Genomic DNA, 26,151 nt, shown 5'->3' with positions numbered 1-26,151 from the left:
TCCCCTTGACAAGATGACTTATTTGTCTATAACAATCTCGTTTTTGCCCTGCCTATATGTGTATGAGAATAGGAGGTAAATTGAACATCTAACTATATCATATCAACTAATACTGATTATTTTTTTTATGTTTGATTGTTTTTCAATCTCTTTAAAATACTATTTATCCATGATGGATCTTCATTCCATTGACAATACAACAGTGAAAACCACATCACAATTTCAAATCATAAAATATTAATCTTGAATTAAATTAATTTTTTTAATCATCATTCTCACTGGGATTTTCCACATCTTTTTTAGTAATGGGACCTGAGCTATTAGAATTTGGAATTTTAACAACAATTTATGTCACATTGGGAAATTCGTAGTGGATGGTTATTTAAAGTGACACCGAATAATATTCGATCTCTACTTTCGTTCCTCTGAGAGAACTTCTATACCAGAACACAGAGAAGAGAGGTAAAATTTAAATATGTCACAGTCTGCTCCCTGGTCCAGACTTATTCAATTCTTACTTTTAGCGTTTTGTTTTAACATGTGTCAGTAAAATCAAACTAAAACGGTACTTCCATTTTCAGAGAAACGTGTTTCGTTCGGGTTGACAGGCTTTATAGCAGGATTATTCATTTTATTACCAACATTTAACAAACTCTGTTCCCGTTCCCTTTAGTTGAAGAAAGTTTTCCAATAATACTAGGATTTATGACTAGACATGATCTATGATCCTTTTCTCTGTGTCCCGATTCCTATAAATATGTGCGCATTTCAATCCCAACCACATCTGGAACAGTTTGGTAAGTTTTAGCTCATTCCAATCCCATACAATTAAATTACATGGACAAATTTTGGGGAAATAGTAAGAATTTTTCAATTGGGAATGGGACTAAAATTCGGCCCAACAATGCAGGGCAGTGGAAAATCCCCAAGTCTCAAATGATCTCTTACCACAAAAATCCTGATATTCACTGGGTAGTATGTAGCTTTGGGGAATGAAGTCAAAATGTTTCACACCCTGAAATAATATAAGCAGTTGTTACAATATACAGTAAAATACACCTATAAACTGCAGCAAAGTGCTGGGAATCAACAATATTAGAGACCTTATAAACGTAGCTTGATATATCTAATACAATCATATGATTAAAAACTACAGGGAACAAAAATCACTTCACCGTAAACATGAATTCATTTATGTTTGCTTTGCTGTAACTGTGTTTTTTGGTCTAATTTTATATACTGGCCAGTATCTTACATCCTAAAATTAATGTTTGAAAAGGCATGAAATAATTACGAAATCACTGTCTAGTTTGTTGGATTTTCATTGTAACTAATGACCTCACATACCCAACAAACTAGATATTATATCTAGGGATTCCTTATATTCATATTTGAAATAAAATTGAAAACATAAAATTGTTACATCAAAAATACTAAAAGAAACTGAAATACACATGACATTCCATGTAAATTTCCATAGTCCCCGCCCACTGAGATCATGACACAATTTGCTTATTTACTTCCTGGTGTAGACAGTGACGTAGCTGCCATTTACAGTAGTGCCAGCAGCGCACAGAAATCTGGGTAGAGAATGTTGGCAACCTCTGCATCTAAAGATACTCCCCTCAAATACTTAAGTTTATTTACTATTGTGGACATGATTTCATCACTAAATTTGTAGTATGATAAACCAAATACATGTACAGTCATTAAATGAAATTTTGAGTTGAAATTCAGTTCTTTTTAAAATTGACAGAATCCAGGACCTTCCATGGGCTTTGTCCTCTGGAAACCCCTACCAAGGTTTTGGCCTGGACCCAATGAGGCCCTCAATGTGGCCCCAATATCCCCTGCCTAATTGGTATACATGTCAAATTTTGGTCAGCTATGCCACTGGTAGTATATAGAGAAACTAACACAGTCATTAGAACTTCAAAGAGAAACAGTTGAAAATATGAATATATAGGAACCAAGGATCATTCTGGCGCAAGAAAAGAAATGGATCAATAGAACTGGAATTGATTTGAAGTTTTGATAGATACAAACCATCTCAATGAAGATTTCAAGCCAGTCATTTTCAGACACAAAAGTATAACTGTTGTATATCAACATGACATTTAGAAAATATACAGTGGCTGGCATTCGGCAGAACATAAGATTATTCAGTGCATTGCATGACCCTCATTCATTTTTCACTTTTGAACAATGTTTAATTATCATTTAAATGGAAGAATAATTACAAGCAAGGGATGGAATTTGATACTTGATCGCTAACAGGTTTAGATATATACATGTATGTATTTCATGGCTTCAATATCCTTCACCTTTGACAGTCTCTACAACTTTGGGATACTGAAGTTCAAAAATGCACTCCAACAAATCACTTCTTTGCCTGTTTATTACTAAAGTTCATTATAGATCCATTCATTTGTTATCCCAAAGTGATCCTTTCACAAGAATTATGACAAAAAAATGGCTATAAAAGTCACAGCTTTGTTAAAATTCATAGCTTAATTCTCGCTCATCCCAAGAAACCCAGTACACTGGTACTGAATTATTGATTCACTTCTCATATTGTGTATCAAACTTAACAAAGATAAAACTTTAATAGATATTGGAAAATTCTGTATTCCTGCTGCCTTGGATGGAAGATGTGGGGTGCAATTTAAATACAGATGCATAATCCCAAATCTCACAATTTAACTTGTGGGTGGACAGTAATATCAAATGTCTCTTACCCATCATTAATTAAAACCGAGTATTGATCGACACACTATCTGAGGCTGACAATCTATTGAGTACCTAAATACATGCAATGTCTGCAGCCATGTCTACGCGGAATAATTAACAGTAAAGTGCAAACTATACGCTATGAAATCTATTTTCTTCTTCTGTATAGTTGCTATACAAATGCACTAGTCTGTCCTGGAAAGTTTTGAAAAATTAAAAGATGTCACTTGTATTTACTTAAACTCATATCTCATTCCCTCAAGAATGTATATATAGATATATGTATAGAATTTAAAATCGTCAAATATTTCAAAGGATTTTAGATTTCAAGAAGTGAATTTTCTGGTGATACTAACTTTAATTTGTTGCATTCTCTGGATGTTTTTGAAGAGTCTGTCTTTTCTCGTGATTTCGTAGGAACGAGGGAAATGATTTACTCTCTGAAACTCTGTCAGACTGCGTAAAGTGAATGGTTTAAGGTGGCCTCCTGTCCAGATGATGTTAAAATCAGAACTGTTGGGATGAACCTGTGGAAATCAAATACAATAGATTTAAATGCTGAAAAACATGGTATTTTAGCAGATTGTTGAAATTCTAGAAATGCTTGATAAATACTATTATCTTTTTACAACTGACATAAGGAAAAATTAATGCATACCACATTTGAAAGGACTTGGTTTGCATAAAATGGCCCAGTTAATTTCCATTTTGACCCAAACTCTGCTTGTGTTCAATTTCAAACATAAATATAAAGTGATATTTCATACTTTAATTACACAAGCTCTCACAAAAAATTGTCTTCCTGTATTAAACAAACTATTCACAAGGTACATCACACCGCCATCTTGGTTTGCTTTTTTACTAGCTGCATCGCTTCGGGGGAAAAGTTCAATGTAATATGATGATTAGACCCCTACCATTTAGAAGCAACCCTGTTAAGGTCTTACCCCTCGTATCGTCATGGTGAACTGGAAATAAAGTCTGATTATCAGCTATAATCAACCGTCAAACATTGCCTACTGCTTTTCAAATGAGAAAAATTGGTGAAAGGGGGACGAAAGTTGACATGCTTAAGCAAATAAGAATTTGCTTGCTGATGTACCCTCTGACGCTTGTGCGGGAAAAAAGGGGGTGGCACTGACTGCAGTGCTGTGCAGTCCTGCAAACAATAAAATTCAGGCACAATTGTGTGGTATTAGGACAGGCTGGCATGGGAGTTTAGTAAATCTACTGCAGTGCCAAAACAACATTGGGAAAGCTCCTGCTCCAACCCATGAAGTTTTGTCATCCGGGATATTGTGACAAACACTGAAACTTTAACATTTGGCTGTATAAATGTCACTGTGAATGTTTGAGAGTGCCCACATGTGCGGGTGTTAATTCAGTATTGTGAACTTTTCTTATTACATAATACATTTACTTTCATCTAATTTTGATACAAAGAATGTATGAATAAGTACAGTTAACATGTTTAACATTGAAAACGTTGAAAAACATAAAGTATATACCAAAATAGAATAGTGTTCAAGATCCTTTACCTCACTATGTAACATATCTACTGCTAATCATAATATTTATTTTTACTATTTCTAATTTGTCGACCATGAAAAAAGGGCTATCCCGAAAATATATGTCAACTTCCGTTCCCCCTTCACCGATTTTTCACATTTGAGAATCAGTAGATGTTGGACGGTTAATTATAGCCGATTAATGGATTTTATTTCCAGTTCACCATGACAATGCAAGAGGTGAGACCTTGATAGAGTTGCTTCTAAACAGAAGGGGTGGGTCTAATCATCATATTATATCGAACTTTTCGCCGAAAACTGCAAGCAGTGAGTAAACAAGAGGCCCATGGGCCACATCGCTCACCGAGTCACCTTGGTCCATATCAGAAGATTTTCCATATCTATTTGCATGTAAAACCGTAGTCCCTATTATGGCCCCAAACCTACCCCTGGAGGCCATGGTTTTTACAAACTTGAATCTACACTATGTCAGAAAGCTTTCATGTAAATGTGAACTTCTTTGGCCCAATGGTTCTTGAGAAGAAGATTTTTAAAGATTTCCCCTATATATTTGTATGTAAAACTTTGATCCCCTATTGTGACCCCATCCTACCCCAGGGGGGCATGATTTTAACAAACCTGAATCTGCACTATATCAGAAAGCTTTCATATAAATCTCAGCTTTTCTGGCTTAGTGGTTCTGGGAAGAAGATTTTTAAAGATTTTTCCTATATATTTGTATGTAAAACTTTGATCCCCTATTGTGGCCCCATCTGACCCCCGGGGGCCATGATTTTAACAATTTAGAATCTGCACTACCTAATAAAGCTCATCTATAAATTTCATCTTTTCTGGCCAAGTGGTTCTTGAGAAGAAGATTTTTTAATGACCCTACCCTATTTTTACCTTTTCTTGATTATCTCCCCTTGGAAGGTGGTCTGGCCCTTTATTTTAACAATTTAGAATTCCCTTTACCTAAGGATGTTTTGTGCTAACTTTGGTTGAAATTGGCCCAGTGGTTGTTGAGAAGAAGTTGAAAATGTGAAAAGTTTACAGACGGACGGACGCCGGAATACAGGTGATCAGAAAAGCTCACTTGAGCTTTCAGCTCAGGTGAGCTAAAAAGCATGATATACCTTGTAAATAATTTGCTTACAGGAAGACCAATTCTTTTAATTCCTGATATTTAAAATGTCGAGACTGTGTTTAATTATCTATAAAGTATGCCTTCAACAATTTATATAGTAATCAACAAGACGTGAATTTGTAAAGTTCTTGATTTTAATGGGAAAAAGTTGAACTTTAATGTGTGTAATTTACAAAGAATTTCAATATGAGAACAGCCTCCACCCAGGATACGAATATGTACCCTGGTAATGTAACAAATAACAGTTCTATCAATAACTATATCTATAATAATTAACTTGCACATTGTGCTCTATGTACATAATTTATTTATTTTATAAATTCTTGATATTTTGGCAGTTCTTAGAATGAAAAATTTGACAAAATGGCTAAAAAAAAACACATTTTGTGACATAAAAATGTACTATAAAAGGTTTTAAGATTACACTGTGGAATCATTAGATCTTGTGGGGCTCAATATTTATGGATTTCGTAGATACTCCTATCCAACGGATTTCAAACAGCAATGAAATGCACAATTCATTTAATGTTTCAATGTACAGAATTCATGTTTATGAAATTACTTCCTAAGAAAACCGTAAAATTTTAAAAATCCATGATCATAATTTAAATGATTTCTCAGAAAGAAAATCCATGATCATAATCTAAATAATTCCTCAGAAATCATAGATTTTTAAACACAGCTAGTGCATTTTCTAACAATTGTGTATGCCAGAGAGTTAAAATCGACATAATTTTTTTTTTTAAATATTCACACGACCGAATAAGGCTTATGTACAACTTGCATTTTGGAATGTGTAAATTTTTCATAACATACATTGTGCCTCAAGGTTAATGGGAGTCTGTGCCAGTTGTCAGGCACAGAATCTGATGCATCACAATAACTTACAAAGATTAATATAACAGGCTTTTAAAATCTAAAGCAAACCTCGTGTAATCCATGGTAGTTGAAGATGTTTCGGACAATTTTACATTCCGAGCTTCCAAACTTGTACGTCATGTGGTACCTCTCTGAATCAAAAGAGTACATGTCTTATTTCTTATCATTCTGAAAGTGACTATCTATGTGCAAGCACTTATTTTTGGTTTGATGAAAATACCAAAGTGCAAATTGTTGCCATACTCTGTAGACTATTATTGGGAGGTCGGGGAACATTCATTACACTTGCTTAATAATCTAGATAAACATCTTAATATTAGTATCAATGATTGACTGTTCACAAGAATGATTACATTCTCTCGTAAAATACACTGGAAATGCGTTGAAATTAACCAGTTACTTGAGGAAGTAATGAGTTTTTAAAATACTCTCATTCTGAGAAATGGAAAACTGCCACCATCAACTTCACAAAAAATGGCCCGACATACAATTTATATCAGTATCGTGTGTCAATCAGGAGAGATGGAAAAGATATAGCCCGAAAGCTTTTAGCAGAATGAGAGAGAAGTCAGTACATTTTACTCAGAGCACTTGTTAAAAATTGCAACAAATAAATAAGCAGGGAGGTCTTTGAACTTGAGTTAACCCAGCCTTTCAAATAAACTGTTATATGACACTAGGTCTTTTACTGACTGTCAGTGGCTGAGCAGCAGATTATAATGAATGCATGCCTAGAGAAAATATGCTATTCTTTAAATTGATCAAATGTCTAATGGCCTGCTCCTTTGCCCGTAAGGACTCTGCCATGATATATATCTACCCCGAAGTCAGCTCAACATGTATCATTGACATGCTGGAGATGAGCACAGAAGAATATCAATATTTTGCAATTATTTTGTGCGTAATTAAGTGACATAAACAGCTCCTTCAATCCCCTGTCCCTTCTGCTTACACTGATAGATCATTATCACATGTAATATTTCAAGGAATGACAAATTTGCACCAGGTGTTCTGGAGGGATGGCCAGCCTGATCAGATTTCTCATCATATCAGTCCTGTAGCTGCATTGAACATGACTGTCAATGTTTATGTTGGGGATATTCCATCTATGTCCACACTATATTGTGTACCCAGAATACAGCCACTTCAGCAATGGACCTCGAATACAGAAGATATACTATAACCTTTGAGAGGAGGAAGGTCATTGTGTATTGATCTGCTGGACAATCCAAACTCAGTGGTCAGTAATATGCTGTGGTCAGTAATAAGCAGACCAGCTGACCAGCATCCTGATCATGTCAGTATAGTCATGATTCAGTCAGCATGTTTTCATTGTACAGACATCCCTACATGTGATGTCTGTGGATGGATGGATGGAGGGAGGGAGGGAGGGAGAGAGAGAGAGAGAGAGAGAGAGAGAGAGAGAGAGAGAGAGAGAGAGAGAGAGAGAGAGAGAGAGAGATACAGAGATTAGCAACTTCCACAAATCTCGTAACATCTCATGGTCCCTTTTTTTTTCTTGGTAAAAATGAACAAAATTATTTAAATTACGTATACCAACTTTATAATGAAAGATATCAAGTTTAAACCTTCCAAATCTTATCACCAACACATTCAAGATACAATATTTTCAGAAGATGTTTCACTTCAAAGTAAAATGAAAGTGAAGTCTTAAAAGGTGACACATGACCCAAACTCCACAACATCAGCAAGATTTCAAAAAATGTTCACGATTTGCCTACTTTTTCATTAATTATATACTTGTCGATCATCGAATCATTTCAAAATTTGTTACGTTAGATTCCAATTTATGATAAGAGTGAACTAAATTTAAATGAGCATCAATTTATCAATTGAATGAATTTATAGGGGGGACCGTGACATATTACTACATGCTGCAGTAGGAGTTGCTTATAGGTCTCTGTTATGTCTAAATTATAGTTTTTCAGCTTCAATTAACTGTTAATTACAAGGTCCACAGTTGGAACTTTTGTGGGACCTTTTGTGTAACCTACCATGACTGCCATATTTACACTGCTAGTGGTAGCTTTACATACCTATAAATCTACTAATGAATGTACTCACAAGGAATGACATATTTGCACTGGTAGTATTGAGTAATGTCGTACATGAGCAACACGGTCGACATATGACATTATGCCATGGGTTATACATTTACAAAGTGCCAGACAAACTACAAGCTCAAGAGGAGAAAAAATAGCAAATGTAAAATATTCTGAGAATAATCTATTTTCTTAAACCATTATTATGTTGTGTGAGTACACTTTCTATGTAATGAAAAACAAACTGTTTGAAAATTCTTTAAGATGATATTGTGAGAAAATCTGCCATGTGTCCACAGTTATACCAAGCCCATACAGTAGATTAAAATAATAACTGGCCAGAATAGACACACCCAATATATATAATCAGATCATGTGAATAAATAGCATTAACACATATGAAGTAAAACTACATGTGTAGATTTACACAAATCCCTATGTCATGTCAGAAATGTAGATTTATACAAATCCCTATGTCATGTCAGAAATGTAGATTTATACAAATCCCTATGTCATGTCAGAAATGTAGATTTATACAAATCCCTATGTCATGTCAGAAATGTAGATTTATACAAATCCCTGTCATGTCAGAAATGTAGATTTATACAAATCCCTATGTCATGTCAGAAATGTAGATTTATACAAATCCCTATGTCATGTCAGAAATGTAGATTTATACAAATCCCTATGTCATGTCAGAAATGTAGATTTATACAAATCCCTATGTCATGTCAGAAATGTAGATTTATACAAATCCCTATGTCATGTCAGAAATGTAGATTTATACAAATCCCTATGTCATGTCAGAAATGTAGATTTATACAAATCCCTATGTCATGTCAGAAATGTAGATTTATACAAATCCCTATGTCATGTCAGAAATGTAGATTTATACAAATCCCTATGTCATGTCAGAAATGTAGATTTATACAAATCCCTATGTCATGTCAGAAATGTAGATTTATACAAATCCCTATGTCATGTCAGAAATGTAGATTTATACAAATCCCTATGTCATGTCAGAAATGTAGATTTATACAAATCCCTATGTCATGTCAGAAATGTAGATTTATACAAATCCCTATGTCATGTCAGAAATGCTAAATTAAAGATAATACATAGAATAGGGTGCCAAATCATTTTTTTTTTAAATTGTTATTTAAAGTTATTATTGCAAAACCTCTATGGAGAGTTAAATTGTGAATTTCAACTCCTAATGGTCAATATTTCAATGTTGATTATGGACATCGCCTGAATGCTTTTACACCAGCTGACCAGTGGGTAGTTCTTTTAACCAGTAGTGAGTAGCAGGTATAACGGAGACTGCGATTCTGTTCGTATTACATGTATATACATATGTATACCTCCAACAGTCTTCTTTGGTCCTTTTTTTGCCAGCATGGCCTCTGGACAGAAGAGAATGACAGGGGTTCTTCTGGCATATCCCGTCCATTGTATGTTCAGTTTCTCACTGTGCCTTATAAAGGAGGGAGGAAATGTGTGATTACAACAGTTGTAAAATGATAATGTGTCATTGCTTTATATCAATATCAGCAGCCTTAATTACACATCTATAAATATAGGTCGATTACAAGCAGTTTGTAATAACATTGTGAACGCATTCTTGTCTTAAACACTGAATAAGTGAGGTGTAAGATATGTGCCCTGGTACAAACATCATCAGATAACAGGTTTCATAGGGGCCTGTGTTATAAGTGTCGGGCAGTAAGGAATGACATTGTATTGTTTTATGAAATGTAATCAACAGTTTATATAAAGAAACAACACACACACAGATATACAGAGAGAACCAGAAATAAACACCAATACCTGTTCATCCGTTTTCTGCAATCAAAGTTAATTACAATTTTGAGAATTTTGTTCTAACAAAACTTTGGTGGTGGTAAATGTTGTGGTGTATTTTTTTAATAGTGCCATGAACAGTGATTGTTCCATTAATCAACATGCAGGTGAATACGGACTGATAATTTGGGGTGATGGAGGTGCTCTAGTTTTAAACATTCCAGTGACAATTGAACATTCCTAAATCAGTTTCCATGGAAATTACTACAAAGATAATGTACAAGATAGCAGCCCTCCCGTCACATGGCAGTGATGGGACACTATGGGCAAAAGAATGCAAAGCTGGCAAAAAATCTGTTATTGTCCAATGGAAATTTATGTAAATTTCACCACAGAAAAAAATGCAAATATTGACTACTTGTCTTGTCTGACGTGTTTCAAATTCACAAATAAATAAAACAGAGGTGAGATCAAATGAATGTGTGATGTACTCTATCTGCACCTGTCCATGCATCAATGACTAAATGATACCAAGAGTCAAAATGCTGACGAACTCCATATACAATTTACCTGACTCTGTTTATAGTCACTTTATACAGTCAAATATGACATAAATATTCTATATAACATGAATTACTTTAGTAAGCATTTTTCAGTCTAAAATATGCAGTATGAATTTTGAAATACAGTGTTCTACCATTTTGATGAGGCTACCATTGAGTGTGAAGTATAGGATAATAATGGCTAGTAATATTTTTCATTCCTTTGTTTCCCAGACTTGAGTAGGGAGATAGTGACAGCCTGACTAATCAATAGAAATTTACTAAGAATTCAAACTTTCTACGTCTACAGATATCTACTTTCACTCGATAACACGCATACAGTACCGTCTGATAATATACATCTGTACTAGCTTTTACCTTTTAGGTGCCTTGAGGGACCTGCATATTAAAAGATCAAGATCTGCTTTCTGAAGATGGTACATGAATCTTCTGACATGTTTTGTTGTTAACTCACTCCCCTAATATGAAGTGGGTTTTTTGTGAAACTATCTGTTCATGATGTTGCCATGATGAATGGGAGAGTGTTTGATTTGAGATTAGATATTCCCAAAATCAATTTTGAGCACATAGCATGCTCTTGTATTTCACTTAAAATGTTAAACATGTGAATACATGTATAGCCCTTTATGTCAGTCCCTAAAAAATGCAATTATTCTAATTCATTTAATAGCCCATAGGAATTCTATGCCTTAATTCAGAGTGGTGTCATGTGACAGGATGTGCAATCAATGTTTATTTAATTACAGAACTAATGATTCGGATGATACCAACAAGACAGTATTCATTTGTATTATTTTTTTTACCATGGTATATTACTGTGGAACATTTTTTTTTCAAACAAAACAGATTAATTTTTCATAGATGTATTATAAAATGTATTTCATTTTTTCCACATGAAAATCATACTTCATTTGTAAATTTATGAAAAGAATAGATCTATATGGCTGAAACAATATACCATCTTTCTAGTTTTGTTTGATTTTTGTGGTGGGTTCAGTATTTCAAATATTTTAGCTAATTCTGCTTTGGTTCATGATTAGACTCAAGTGGTTTATTTGGTTTTACTTAGTAATTTATCAAAAGTTTTTTCAAACCAGTCAATACAGTTTTCCCCACCAATAATTCCTTTTGGTTGGGTCGGATTGGGTTTAAAAAATGACAGCACATTTTATCGTTCCGACTGATGATATGTCCTACGTGTATACAACTTTAGTCAAAATCTCCCAAACTCTCATAATGCAGTGGCGGATCTAGACATTACTGTGGGTGAACCTCCTCCCATTGGGGGCTTCCCCGGGAATTTTAAAAAAAAAAAGATTTGATTCAAAATGGTGCATTTTAATGCATTTTCAACTGAAATTCTTATTCCTTCTTCCTTTCATTTATAGTGACCACATCCTTTATAGAATATATTAAACAAAAAAGAATAAACTTGACATTGATTCAAAATAATTCACTTTAATGCAATTCAGACTGAAATTCTGGTTCCTTCTTGCTTTGATACATAGTTATCACTATTAAAAATAATAGGCAAACAGGCCTTATCGGTCACTAGCTGAGTACAAGTGAAAAAGTATCATTACTCCCAAAGGCTATGAAATCTAGGGAAAAAAATTCCTGTTCTGAATATCTAAGCTAAATTCTAATGTTCAGCAACAGTATAAAACAAGATGTGTAAAATTACCATTTTTTTTGTACATGTATCCTTTTCTGCTATTCCTAAGTATGCATTTAGATTTTATACAGTATCAGCAAACTTACAGATAGATACTGTATACTAAGTTTGGCCCCACCCTGGGGTCAGAACCCCTACCCTGGGCATCATCAAATTTACAATTTTGGTAAAGGACTACCTGCTCTTTCTAAATATCCATTTAGTTTCAATAACACTAAAGATGTTATTTAAGTGTTATACACATAAACACTGTATAGTAAGTTTGGCCCCATACTGGGGTCAGAACCCCTACCCCGGGAATCATGAAATTTACATTTTGGTAAAGGACTACCTGCTCTTTCTAAATATCCATTTAGTTTTAATTTAGTATCAATAACATAAAGAAAATGTTGTTTAAGTGTTTTACACATAAACACTATATATAGTAAGTTTGGCCCTGCCCTGAGGTCAAAACCTCTACCCCGGGGATCATGAAATTTACAATGTTGGTGGAGGCTAAAATTTCTTGCTCTACATCACTAGGCATTCAGTTTTTCTTACACATATGTGGTTGTAGAGAAGATTTTTGAAAATTGGTCAATTTTGGGAAGTTTTTGCTCCGCCCCCAAGGCACCAGGGGTGCAGGAATCCTGAGATTTACAATTTATGTCTCCCTGTCCCATAGATGCTTCATACCAAATTTGAAAAGAATTGGAATGATAGTTATCAAGAAGAAATTAAAAATGTCTATTGTTCACACATTTAATAACTGACCATTTTGGTCCCACCCTGACACCAAAACCCCTACCCCTGGGATCATCAAATATACAATTTTGGTGAAGGACTACCTGTTTTTTCTAAATATCCATTTAGTTTTAATCTAGTATCAATAACACTAAAGAAGATGTTATTTAAGTGTTTTACAAATAAACTCTATATACCAAATTTAGCCCTGCCCTGGGGTCAGAACCCCTACCCCAGGGATCATGAAAGTTACAATTTTGGTAGAGGCCTTCCTGCTCTACATCACTATGCATTAAGTTTTTCTTACATGTGTGCAGTTGTAGAGAAGAGGATTTTTGAAAATTGGTCAATTTTGGGCAGTTTTTGCCCCGCCCCTAGGGCCCCAGGGGTGCTGAAGTACTGAAATTTACAGTTTATGTCCTCCTTGTCCCAAAGATGCTTCATGCCAAATATGAACAGAATTGGACAGGTAGTTATCAAGAAGAAGTTAAAAATGTTCCATTGTTAAAGCACAACGCACATCGCACGACAACCTATTGCAATAGGTCACCTGAGTAAAAAAGAAGAAGAAAGGGGGGGGGGGGGCAGTGTCCGCCACTGCAATGGTAGACAAACATGCAGATGCTAGCATGAGGATAAAAATGCCTCTGATACTAATTGCTCTTTTGTGAAGAGGTGCATATTAGTATTTTCAAATTATTTACATTTGATAGATGTAGACAAAATGAAAACAATAATTAGGAATTGAAGAGTTTAGTAACTTATTATTTGTTTTGGTTCATGTTTCAATGTCAAGTATTGCTCTTTTACTCTAGAACTTCTTTAATAATTGTCCAATAGTTGTTCCCCTTTGCTGAATATATATGTGGTAGTATCGGTCTATATTATCTCCATTTCATTATTTTCTACTTACTTGTCTACGTAAATTCCTATCTTCGTATTCGAGTTGTTTATTTCATGAAACAGGAAGAGAGTTATCTTTTATTTTCAAACGTATTTTATTACAAAACTTCTTATTGGTTACTTCTAGATTTATTATCAAATCACATTACAGGTGACTTTTACTTTCATTCTTTTGTTAAGAATAGTATTTAAACCCGAGCACAACCGTACTCGGGGCTTCTGCTGAGCCATTCCTTGCAACAAGGTAAATATCAGGAGTTGCCTCACCCTGTATTTTTGATTATTGTTTCTTTATTTTTCCTATTTAGTTATATTTTTCTCTCAAGCCACATTCACTCCCCGGGATTATTATTTTGGTATTTATCATATAATTGTTGAACTTTATTAAAGGTTTAAAACTTTATTTATTATTTTATTGCTAGCCTCACTCTAGGCGGACTCAAACTTACCTGGAAAAATCTAAAGGGTTGAATACTTTATATAACACCTATCATCATTAAAAAAAACACAACGCGAAGTAAAAAGAACATATCAATAGTAGTGGCAGAATGCCCAACTACTACATATATATAAAATTGAATTTTACCTGTAACGCACAATTTGATTGGTTCAAATATCAACATTCTTTATATCATATAAACAAGGTCTTGCTATATGACATACGTTCTAGAAATGACGTCACCATACATTTGGTTGTGCAGTTTCCATTTAGTTAGCAGCTATCACAACAGGGCCTATAAGCCCGTTTGGGCCCCGAACTCTGTGATTTATGGTATCACAGAGTTCGGGCCCAAACAGGCTTAGACCCTGTGGTATAATGTAGGCTTGGACAGTTAATTTACACTAATGCATAAACTGCCCCAATTTAGTGCAATTGCATAGCCAAAATACATTTTGTAAACACATAAACACCATTTTATAACAATACTACAGTATTTTAACAATTTTCATGAAAAGAATTTCTTTTGTGTTTTTAACTGAACTGTCCACTACCCTGTGTGTGTTGAATCATTGATAAGCATGGTGACTTTACAATGTGGAATCTGATTGCCAATCCATTATTCTGATGATCCTCCGACTTGGATGCTAAAGATTGTATAACTGTTAACAACTTTGAAATAATTCTAAACATTTGACAATTCTGAATAAATTTTAAGAAGTATTTTTTTTTTTTACAATATATTACCTGGAGTAAAAGGATGAAATATTTTCACTCAGTGAAATTAAATTTTTATGCTTTTAGAAATTGATTTGATAACATATTTGAAACAAGAGGCCCAAGGGCCACATCGCTCACCTGAGTCACCTTGGTTTATATTTAAAGATTTTCCTTATATATCTGTATGCAAAACTTTGATCCCCCCTTGTGACCCCATCCTACCTGTGGGGGCCATGATTTTAACAAACTGAAATATGTCAGAAAGCTTTCATGTGAATATCAGCTTTTCTGGCTCAGTGGTTCTTAAGAAGATTTTTAAAGATTTTTCCTATATATTTGTATACATGTAAAACTTTGATTCCCTATTGTGGCCCCATCCAACCCCCGGGGACCATGATTTGAAGAAACTTGAATCTGCATTATGTCAGGAAGCTTTCATGTAAATCTCAGCTTTTCTGGCCCAGTGGTTCTTGAGAAGAAGATTTTTAAAGGACCCTACCCTATTTTTGCATTTTTGTGATTATCTTCCCTTTGAAAGGGACATGGCCCTTCTGGAGAAGAAGTTGAAAATGTGAAAAGTTTACAACGCCGACAACACCAATGACACCGACGACGACAGACAACGGATAAATTTTGATCAGAAAAGCTCAATTGAGTCTTTGGCTCAGGTGAGCTAAAAACTAAATCAAGCTATTTCAAATAGCTTTATAAAGCTATTTAGTTTAATAAAGCTATAAAGCTATAAATATAGAGATGCTCATTGCTGCGTTCATATATATTGCCTAAACGATGGTTACCAGCTGCTATACATTGTACTACCACCCAATACATACGTTAATGGGTATTTAAGATTAAAATAGTTCAAACTTCAAACAAAAATTGGAATACACCTTTTTTTGTTAAAAGTATTGACCATATTGATGAGGAAATAATAATTACATACACATTTAATTCAATGACCTAATTCAGACAATCTATTCTTGACAAAGTGACTCTAATGTATTAACATGGTAAGTTTAACTTTGTATACTGGTTAGCTGCAATAATGTAGCTCTCTAAAAGTTGGAGGGGGGGGGGGGGGGGGGGGTTCAGGAGAAAAAATCGGGGAGGGCTACATTACTGCAGCTAACCAGTAACCAGCTTATATAAAAATTTCAAAACATTTATCATCATCTACATTACCAGTCTATGATCTATAAATATACAACTTGTACCCACCCAAGCGTTCAAAAGAATACTGAATACATCTCCATCACAGAAGAGCTGATGTCTTGAAAAGGTACTCAGATGTCCGACCAAAAACACTTTGGCCCAAAAGTTGGAAACTTCGACCCAGATGTTTTGACCCAAAAAGTTGGACACTTTGGCCCAAGTTTTTGAGACACTTCAGACCAACTGTTTTGACCGAAACATCTGGGCCAAACAAAGTGTCTTTGGATCGAAATGTCTTTGAGCTGAACGTATTTTTAAAAACTGTATCATGGGAAGGTGAATTATTTGAGCCAGAAGTTTCTTTTTTAATTACATTATAATTACATGTAATAATAACACCTTTAACTAACAAGAAAATCCAAAGATATCCTTTCAATATACCCTATTGTATTACGTTTTTAAAATTTACTGTTGGGTATATCAGGTGCATCTGGCCCCTGAAAGTAAGTCTAAATCAGTTACAGTTCTTCCTTCCGAAAACTGATATGAGTATCATGTTATGACCTTAATGTGATTCATTTCATTTTATTTCATCAAATGTCATACAATCTATTCCTAGCTAAACATCTTATTTTTTGTGGGGGTGGGGGGGGGGGGGGTCCAGGAAAAAAAACGGAGAGGGCTACATTAATGTTACAGGAGAACTACTGTGCAATATTTAACAATTATATGTCACTTTAATTATTGTGTAATGATATATATGCGACATTCAGATATATTAGTTACAAAAACACCTACCACCCTGTCTCACCTTTTCTAAAAGGGAGTGTATAATCGACTTGTAAATAATGAGAAACTTACTCCTCTTCCTCGTCACTCTCGTAATCTGAATCCCGGTCACTCCGATCATCCCCATCACTGGGCTCCGACGGAGTCAATGAACCAGCGTCGGAATCACCTGGTTTAGAAGCCATTCTTCCACTGATGCTGTGCCTCAATGTTCTAGGTCATGATTCCATCAACCATAATTCACTGTAGTAAATAAATTACTAAAATATCCATGTTTAACAATTGTGTTAAGTCTGTTCAGTTATTTAATACTTAAAATACTACTATGCATTTCTATCAATGGTCAGTGTATATGAAAAATATTCAGCACAACTAACCTGATGAAATTGAGAATGCAAAATTTAACATTATCATTCTTTTTATGCACAGCGAGCACTATATAGAGAATATTACATGTTAATCAATATCATGTCACATTAACCCGAGTAACCCCATATCAACCCTGAAAGCAAAAGGGCTAATATGACATATGATATGAAATTTGGCATGTAATATTCTATTTATCATATACTGCACTTTTTTATGCTTAAATAATGTATATGAATGGCATAACTATAGTGTTTTTGATGGGCTTTTTAAACTTGATACATAGTCCAAGAGCTGATTTTATAAAATATTAGTTTTATCACATACGGATTACTTTTTTGAATTTTAAAGGTACATCAAGGAATATTCAAAACATTACTTTACTATGGTAAAAATCTTGATACAATGATTTACTTCGTGATTTACGGGTGTCTGGGTAGCGTAGAGGTAGCGCTCTCGCTTCTCACCGCTGCGACCCAAGTTCGATCCCCGTGATCAGCAGTGGTTGTATGTGAGAGGGTATGGCGGTCGCCCGCTCAGACACATGGGTTTCCTCCGGGTACTCCGGTTTCCTCCCACATAAATGACCCCCTAGCGCAAACATCCGTGCATCAAAGGACCCCATTGCCATGATTGGAAATAAGCTTTCGAGCTTTCATGGGTTATCCTTGGTATCTATGTATGTATGTTTGTATGTATGTATATACCGTATAAACATTTATTTTATTTATTACTCTGGTAAAAACCTAAGTACATTGATTTACTATAATGGTAAATCTTTGATACATTAACTATGGTAAAAACTAAAAGTTGATACATTGATTATAAATAAATATGGTAACATAGTTTGGTAAAAACTTTGATACATTGATTTACCATCGTAAAATCTTTGATATCATATGTTGATTGCTATAAGCTAATACATAATTTCCAGATTGATTTGTACTTTTGCACACCAGTTTGATAAATTTTTGGACCTGTCATTGACATCGGCTATTGTGACATCATCATCCGTATTGTGCAGTGCAGAAATGGCATAATCATTATCAGGTATATGATAAAATTAAAGATTATTGACTGAATATCATGGGATCTGAAGTCTTTGCATATATCAAAGTGGACCGAGTTTGTGAAATTCAATGTATTTCTAATTTTAAACGTGCACATCAATCAAAGTCTTTGAAATCCACCAGTCCCAACAATTTTTTTGCATATAATCAGTCCAAATGACTGGTAATATGTAAATAATCACTTCAAAACTTTTACCCCTTTATGTGCATGCATGGTTTTTAAATGTAGTTGTAAAAATTGACTAAATATTTGAATCTGTGTTTTTAAATCAATAAATTCAAGTGCTTTTATGATTTGGGATTGTAAAGTATTTAAAACAAATGAATCGACATTGCAAGTGCGAAATTAGACAATTTTCATATCATGTTTTTCCGGATCATATTGTAATCATAAGCAGATATGGATGGAAGCCCTTGATAATACAACTTTTGTTAATTCGACTTTGGACAGATGCATCAGTGAGATTTAATGGAAATCAACATGCAGGCCATTCAATGTTGGGGATCCATTGCTGTTCGCACAAATGCATGCACCTTCGCAGCCCTTGGAGAACAAGTCTGCTTATTCAATAAGGCATATGAACCCACATGGATGGCATTAAACAGTCGGACTGTCCAAATTTATTCTTACCTCGGTCATATGTGCTTTACAATAAATTTTATTTTGTTGTTAATTTTTTTTTTTCTCAAGTAAATAAAATAGTGACTCACTGGTAAATATTTGTTCAGAACAATAAATTTCAGCAAAATTTTCTTTATTTCAAAAGCTCTGGACACGTTTTGTACAAGACTAGCAGACAAAACATTTATATCCATTATCATTGTATGTAACTACATGTACACTTATGAAGTCACACTATTGAGTTACTTAAAGTAGTCTCCAGCATTTAGGCCAATTCAACTTAATTAGTAGATTATCATCCAGGGTCAGCAAAAAGTATGGGGCGGGTGGGAGGATTTTATCTTTTAATTTTTATTTTCTGAGAAAAATATTAAAGACAAACGAGTTTTCCCTCCCCCCAACAGATGCGCATCATTTAATGCCAGATGGATATCAATCTACGCTATTTTCACAGACTAATTCCAGATTAAACTTTAATTTCAAACAGAAATATACCAATCTTCAAGATTTACCAAGATTTCAAGGAAACCATATAGATCTATTTTCTTCACGTGGCTTTTCACGTTGCTATACCGGAAATGTAAACAAGAAGTGTAAATACCAGAGTTGGACATGGAAATATTCCGAAAATCGCAAGTTTCACAGAATAAAAATAATCGGGACGGGCCAATTTTTGAGGGGCGGACGGGGATGATTGATAATCTATCAATTAAGTTGAATTGGCCTTACAGTACAGGTTGAGGCTCAATAAATGCCTGAGTATTCTATAAAGAATATATAGAAAATGTTCCTTTAACGAAATTTTGCTGAAAATTGAAGAATAGTGTATGTATGCATTATGTCCAATATTGGTCTAATACTGAAATGTATCATAACAATAAACATTTAAGATATGGTGTGTTTATTTTATGAAAATAAAATTTAAATCTAAATAATTTTACAGTGACCTGCATCTACTTTTATCTATTCACATAATAACAGAAGATACAGGCCCCAAGTCCCGAATAAAACGATTGTTTAGAGAAACTACATATCTAGAAGTAAGTCATGCAACTCAAACTAAATGTTAAGCAATTTCTTTCAATAAAATGACATAGTGTATACCAATATATGATTTTTACTGAATATCAACAACGTGTTTATCTTTAATCTAGGAGTTGCCAGCGTGTGGGAACACCAGTAGTTGTCATGGCATCGGTAAACTATCTGCACAAAGCATCGTTACAAATGAACTTCCGGTTGAACACACGGTTGTTGTCATATACACAGTAGCGTATCTAATTCACTTAAAGAAAACCTTTACATGTGACTTTATAACAAATTCACCCGTAATTATCAAACCAAGGCATATAATGTCATGAAAGTATGTAAAATGTAAACAAAAGCACAGTTGACCTATATTTTCCATTACCGTGAATGAAAAACAATACTTGAGCAAGTATGCCAGTAAGACAATCAATATCTTACAGATTTGTGATAAAACAGACATATATTTAATCAAACAAACCTTATACAGCATCAAACATCCATAATATTGTTCAATTTACAGGTTCAGACAGGGCAAGCAGGCGCGATGGATACACGGAATTGTGGGTAAGTCGAAAATAATTATGAAATATTAAAGAAGAGCGCAAAAAAATCCGGATTGATCATTTAAATCGGAGAGAGACGAGGCAAAAAGTGTAAAATGAGGACAATACAATCTTAACCATTTGACCTGCGTTGAGGGGAAAGAATGGCACCTTGAGGGCAGAAATGTTATCCTTACAGTTACGTCCCCATAAATGTGACCCACAGATTGTGAAAGGTTTGTTCCTAATGTTTTCTCTCTTGGAAAAAAAAAACCATATGGGGGTAGGATCAAAATTCAGTGGCGGATCCAGAGGGGAGTCCAGGGGTTGGAACACCCCCTCCTGTCATCAGAAAATTTTGCTTTAAAAAAGTAAAAATAACGCATCTTGAGAGGGGACCTCCCCCTTTGAAAACCTAAATTAATGGTCTTTTAAAAAAAATCCTGGATCCACCCCTGCAATATTAACTAGACCAGAGACACATATGTCTCTGATAAGACAGCAGGGGCGGATCCAGAGGTTGCGGTTAGGGGGCGTAACTTTATGAGGCAGGGGCTGCCTTGAGGCCCCAGTGGGTCAAGGGCGAAGCCCGGGGGTGGGGTGTGCAGGTGGCGAAGCCCCCAGAAGCTCTTGAATTTTACAGATTTTATAGGGCTTGAAATATGTCTCCTATATACTTCATTTTTACTATTTTTGAAATTAATAAAATGAACATATAGGGTTTTTGCTTCTTTTATCGCTTACATTTTATATACAAGAGACCACAATCCCCCCCCCCCCCTTTAAGTCCGCGACTGACAGCGCCTTAACAATAACGTGTAAATTATTTTCTAAACATTGGGATGACATCTTCACTAAACACATTTCAGAGAGAGAGAGGGGGGGGGGGGGGAGAGAGAGACTCGGGCGAGAAAAAGAGCAATCTACGTATACAGTGTTAAGGATGTATGCTACACCAGAGAAATTTGATGTAGATGAAAAGTGTAGGATATGTACAAAAATATTTTGAATTTGAAAATTTTCAAATTTACTTTATTTTGTCAAAAAATACAGTTTTAGTAGAAGGTAATCTGAAAAAAATTTAAAACCCCTGCTGGACTCGAACCTGCGACCTACAGGTTCTAGCTACTCGGCTAGGTATTTAAATGGAAAAGGAAAAGTCAAATATTGCTGATATCGATTTTGTCATCCATGTTTTTAAAGGAAGTCAGCCATTATGACGATGTAGAGTACTACCTTAATTCCTCCTACGAATAATGATAAATTGTAGTTGTAGGGGGGGACATCTGAGCTTTTCCAATATCTAGTTTTTGTTCTAGAATTTTTCACTTAGCCTACCTGACGCTCAAGGTCGTAGTAGCTAGGCTTCTCTTGTTCCTCCGTTTTCAAGGTTACTTCGGAAAGACCCGAAACTTTTACTTGAATATTAATGCTGCCCGGGGCGCTTGGTGATGGAACACTCACTACTCACGGTAACATTTCACGCCTTAGGTTCCACTTATGCATGTATTTGTAAGAATGTGTACTGTTTATTCATCAGAGACATATATATACATGTATATATCGGAATGTAATATTGGAGCCGAAGATCTTATCTGGTTGTGGAGCAATCGCCCTATAGTAGACACTCATAAAATAGATTCAAAAATGTATTAAATTCTGCATGTATTTATATGAATTTAATTGTACTGTATATATATCTTATGTATAACATGTATATCTGAATGCAATATCCGATTGTGAATTGCCGAAGACACGAGTTCACAAAAAGATATGTGAATATACAATATGATGTGTTGACAATATACATGTACATGTACAAACTGCAGCAATATAAACAAAGTCATCATAGAGGAGACAGAGTATGGTGGATAGCTTTTAAGAACTTCTTAACGTGACAATATTGTCAGAATTAGGATTAGATTTTGTTGTTAATACATTTGGTGGCGCCCTTTTCTCCACTTAATACATTGATTTCTAACTCTAGCAAATTTACTACATTTAAACAAATAATGGTATTCATCACCAATTTCATTGTCATTACACTAGGTACACTTTCTTTGCCGTACCATCAGCCAACTTCAATAGGTAATCGATTATTACATGTACGAAATCTATACAAAGCTATTCTGTCAGAAGGATCAAGTATATCAAGGTATTTCTCAAAACAAAACATTACTTTTATTATACCATAGAAAAATCCTTTAGATGAATTAAATGCATTACTATACCATCTTTGTGCAAACTGGTCACAGATTCGTTGCTTAATAGTATGTTTGAACCATTCAAAAGTAAAACCTCCATTCGAATCCCACATATTACCGAAACCTAAATTATTTAGATTTTTTTCTCACATAAAGCATCCACTTAGAAAAGCAAGAATCTTGTGTGAATTTGCATTTACAAAATGCGTACATAATATTTAAAAATTTATTTTCTCCTGCAGCAACCTTGCATCAATAATTGTGGATCCTTGATTGTACATTAACATAAAGTGGATACGCTCCCAATCCACCATATATCATATAACTTGGTGTTGAACGTTTTAAATTCAATAATAATAATTAGCAAAACTTTAAATGAACCCTTTCTAAACATTCATAATTACCAGTACCCAAACTTCACACCCATATGCATACAATAAGATCGGCTTTACAATGCTACAATAAAGACCGTACTGACAGTTTACCGATAGTTTATGTAATCTTCCCTTCTTTAAAATCTCATAAACAGCCTTTAATCCTTTTTGTGCATTTCTCTTAATAGTGCTTACAAAACCACCGTTTCTATTAAAAATTACACCTAGGTACAAAAATTCATCAACTACCTCTACATCATGGGAATCATATTTGAAATTATAATTTGGTGGCCTTCCTTTTGAAAATACAACTACTTTTGTCTTTTCAGCATTTACCTTTAGTTTCCATATGTTACAATACTCACTAAAATATTTAGAACTGTTTGTAATCCATCTTGAGTCTCCGAAATCAACACTGTATCATCCGCGTATAACAGAATAAAAAGTTTGAAATAAATGCCCAGTGTATCCCTAACATCATAATTTAGTTTTCTAAACCTGTGGCATTATTCGTTACGAAAAATTCCTCCACATCATTCAAATACATGTACAATGAAAATAAAAATGGTGACAAACTTGTTCGAATTTACTAAAATTTAAAGAGTATCAAATTCGAAACTCAAGCAATATGATTGCCCGTGAGTTGTCATTTGGGTAACGTATTTAAGCTTATCATTTTTATACAGAGGACAATTATAAATATTTCGAAGTTCGGTTCATATTACAGATCCATCTAATTAAAATTATCCGCTCGCAAATCATGTATGCGAGATAATCTCGGTTGAGATCCGGCTCCGCTGAATATTTGGACTGACGCCTTCACTGATCCAATAAAGGCATCAGTCCAAATATTTAGCCGAGCCGAATTTCAACCGAGATTAGTTGCGAGAATGCGGGTCGGACCTGAAATCTAATTGTATTAAATCAGAGAGAAAACAAAGCTTACAAAGACAAGACTCTTTCGTGTGGATGCTCTAGAGTATTTCTTTGAGAATGTGCTGACATAGAGTAATTCTTTGAATTTCCTGGGTGGACGTAAATACAAATCTAAATTTATACTCACCCAGTAAATTAAAAAAAAAATACAATGTTAAAATATCACTGTGTATCAAAAGATAAAGTTTTACATAACTTGTTGATTGTCATCGTTCACATCCTGGCTAGCAATTGTCTTTTTTCTTATTTTTTCCCAAATGTTTAGTAAATCATATAATTGCAAGAAATCTCTCTCTCTCTCTCTCTCTCTCTCTCTCTCTCTCTCTCTCTCTCATCTCATTTTTTGTTATTGTTTATATATAACGTGTCGTTACTATATGTTGGCTAATAGCCAACCATGCAACAACCAAAAAAAAAAAAAATAAAAAAAACACCGAGAACTGCCTAATCTATTTTTGCCGTTTCCCAATGACAGTGTTTGCATCTTCCGTGAATCATGTATGCCTAACGATATGAATGTATATCATTTAATTGAACATGTAATATTATGCATAAAAGTTATGTGTAAGAAATATTGGCCATGGGCCAAGAAAATAAATAGGTCTACTATGCCATGTGTTATACTGAGCTTACTGCAAACCAATCAGAATTTGGTGGAGTCTAAATCTGGCTGCGACGTCGGTTAATCAGCATTATTAGGCATTTATTTGAAAATAATATTCTCTCTATCTATAAGCCCGAAAGAAACAACCACCAACTGTAGACTCGTTAGATACAAAGAAATCATCAAATCAAAAAATAACGTGTGAATTATTTTAGAAACCTGAAACCGGCATCTTGACCTAGATTTCAGGCAACTTGTCTTTCCCACCACTTGGAATCGCCCGGTGATTGATAAACACTGACATTTCATTTACAACGGTAGTACGAGAAAAGTATTAGTGTTTGTGTCGAAAGAAACTTATTTCTAACATATTACCAATAGAGCAGAGGTGAATGATACAGTGTTCCCAAAATATGGAGGATTTTGAGTGTGTTTTTGTGTTTAATTCGTGTTTTTAAGTGTTTCTTCTAATGCTGACTGGGGTTGTATTTTGGCAAGTCGCCAGTGTTGGAGGATCGTCAGTGTCGTGTCTGTGGGACCCGGGCGCTGGTCTAAATGTTTAATGACGACCCAGGGAGTCGACATGCTGAGGTACCTCACACAGAAATTCAGATCTCAGTCTCTAAACGAAATCCAGCCTTTTCAAAATAAGGTGAGGCTTCATCTCGTCTTTGTTCCTCAACTGTCAAGTCAAGTAGGTCCAAACTAGGCAACATAGTTTTGTGTGTGTGTATATATATATATATATATATATATATATGTATGTATGCACGCGTAACAATTGATTTTTTTTTTTACAACTTGCAGATTGGCCAACTTGTAAAATTTCAGATATTTGATTGCGATAGGGGTGAAATGACTTCATTCGTGGATATTTTTATAAATTTCTAAAACGAGTTATTTTTATGATCACAATTTTAGTTATCCATATTATACGTCAAATGAGCAATGGCAATATGTTGGTTAGACCCTCGACCAGCGTGTAATTTCTTATAGCATTAGGCAGGTTAGATGTACGATAGGTAATATGGCCGATGTATTACTAAAAACACTATGATATATGTGTGCGGTGGTTGCCTGCACAATGTTTCGTGTAATTTATACAATAGATGTAAGAATAATAACAGTGGTTAATTAATGACAATGTAACTCCACACACCATACCGAAACGCTTCACCGTCCGTGAAAAGATCAGAGATCACTATATGATATAGTATATCATGTATATTGCACGTTTTAAATAAGTTTTTAAGCTAAACCGCCATGCTAAACGAATATATAGTCATAACAACATAATTTGTTTTCATAAT

The 26,151-nt window shown here is 34.5% G+C and overlaps 2 protein-coding genes across 22 annotated transcripts in view; one reads left to right on the top strand and one right to left on the bottom strand.

The window, feature by feature from the left end:
• The window catches only part of LOC125650127 (tubulin polyglutamylase TTLL5-like), a 70,578-nt gene extending 49,806 nt beyond the window's left edge, over positions 1-20,772 (bottom strand). For all 21 annotated transcript variants that reach the window (XR_008803097.1, XM_048878107.2, XM_048878094.2 and 18 more), the window contains exons 1-6: positions 20,660-20,772; positions 17,167-17,337; positions 9,692-9,804; positions 6,313-6,395; positions 3,087-3,257; positions 949-1,015 (exon numbers count right to left, since the gene is read on the bottom strand). Coding sequence is in view for 20 of the 21 variants with exons in the window: in XM_048878107.2 (XP_048734064.1) it covers positions 949-1,015; positions 3,087-3,257; positions 6,313-6,395; positions 9,692-9,804; positions 17,167-17,279 (547 nt within the window). In the remaining variant the exon portion in view is untranslated. The remainder of the gene's footprint in view (positions 1-948; positions 1,016-3,086; positions 3,258-6,312; positions 6,396-9,691; positions 9,805-17,166; positions 17,338-20,659) is intronic.
• Positions 20,773-25,111: 4,339 nt separating this feature from the next.
• Positions 25,112-26,151, top strand: part of LOC125650771 (uncharacterized) — a 29,664-nt gene continuing 28,624 nt past the window's right edge. Inside the window, exon 1 of the mRNA XM_048879303.2 lies at positions 25,112-25,493. Coding sequence (XP_048735260.2) covers positions 25,404-25,493 — 90 coding nt within the window. The 5' untranslated portion in view covers positions 25,112-25,403. The remainder of the gene's footprint in view (positions 25,494-26,151) is intronic.

The sequence above is a fragment of the Ostrea edulis genome, chromosome 5, assembly GCF_947568905.1.
Source record: "Ostrea edulis chromosome 5, xbOstEdul1.1, whole genome shotgun sequence".
Lineage (NCBI taxonomy): Eukaryota > Metazoa > Mollusca > Bivalvia > Ostreida > Ostreidae > Ostrea > Ostrea edulis.
The sequence above is the reverse complement of the archived record's forward strand: the minus strand, read 5'-3'. Positions and strand labels throughout refer to the sequence as shown.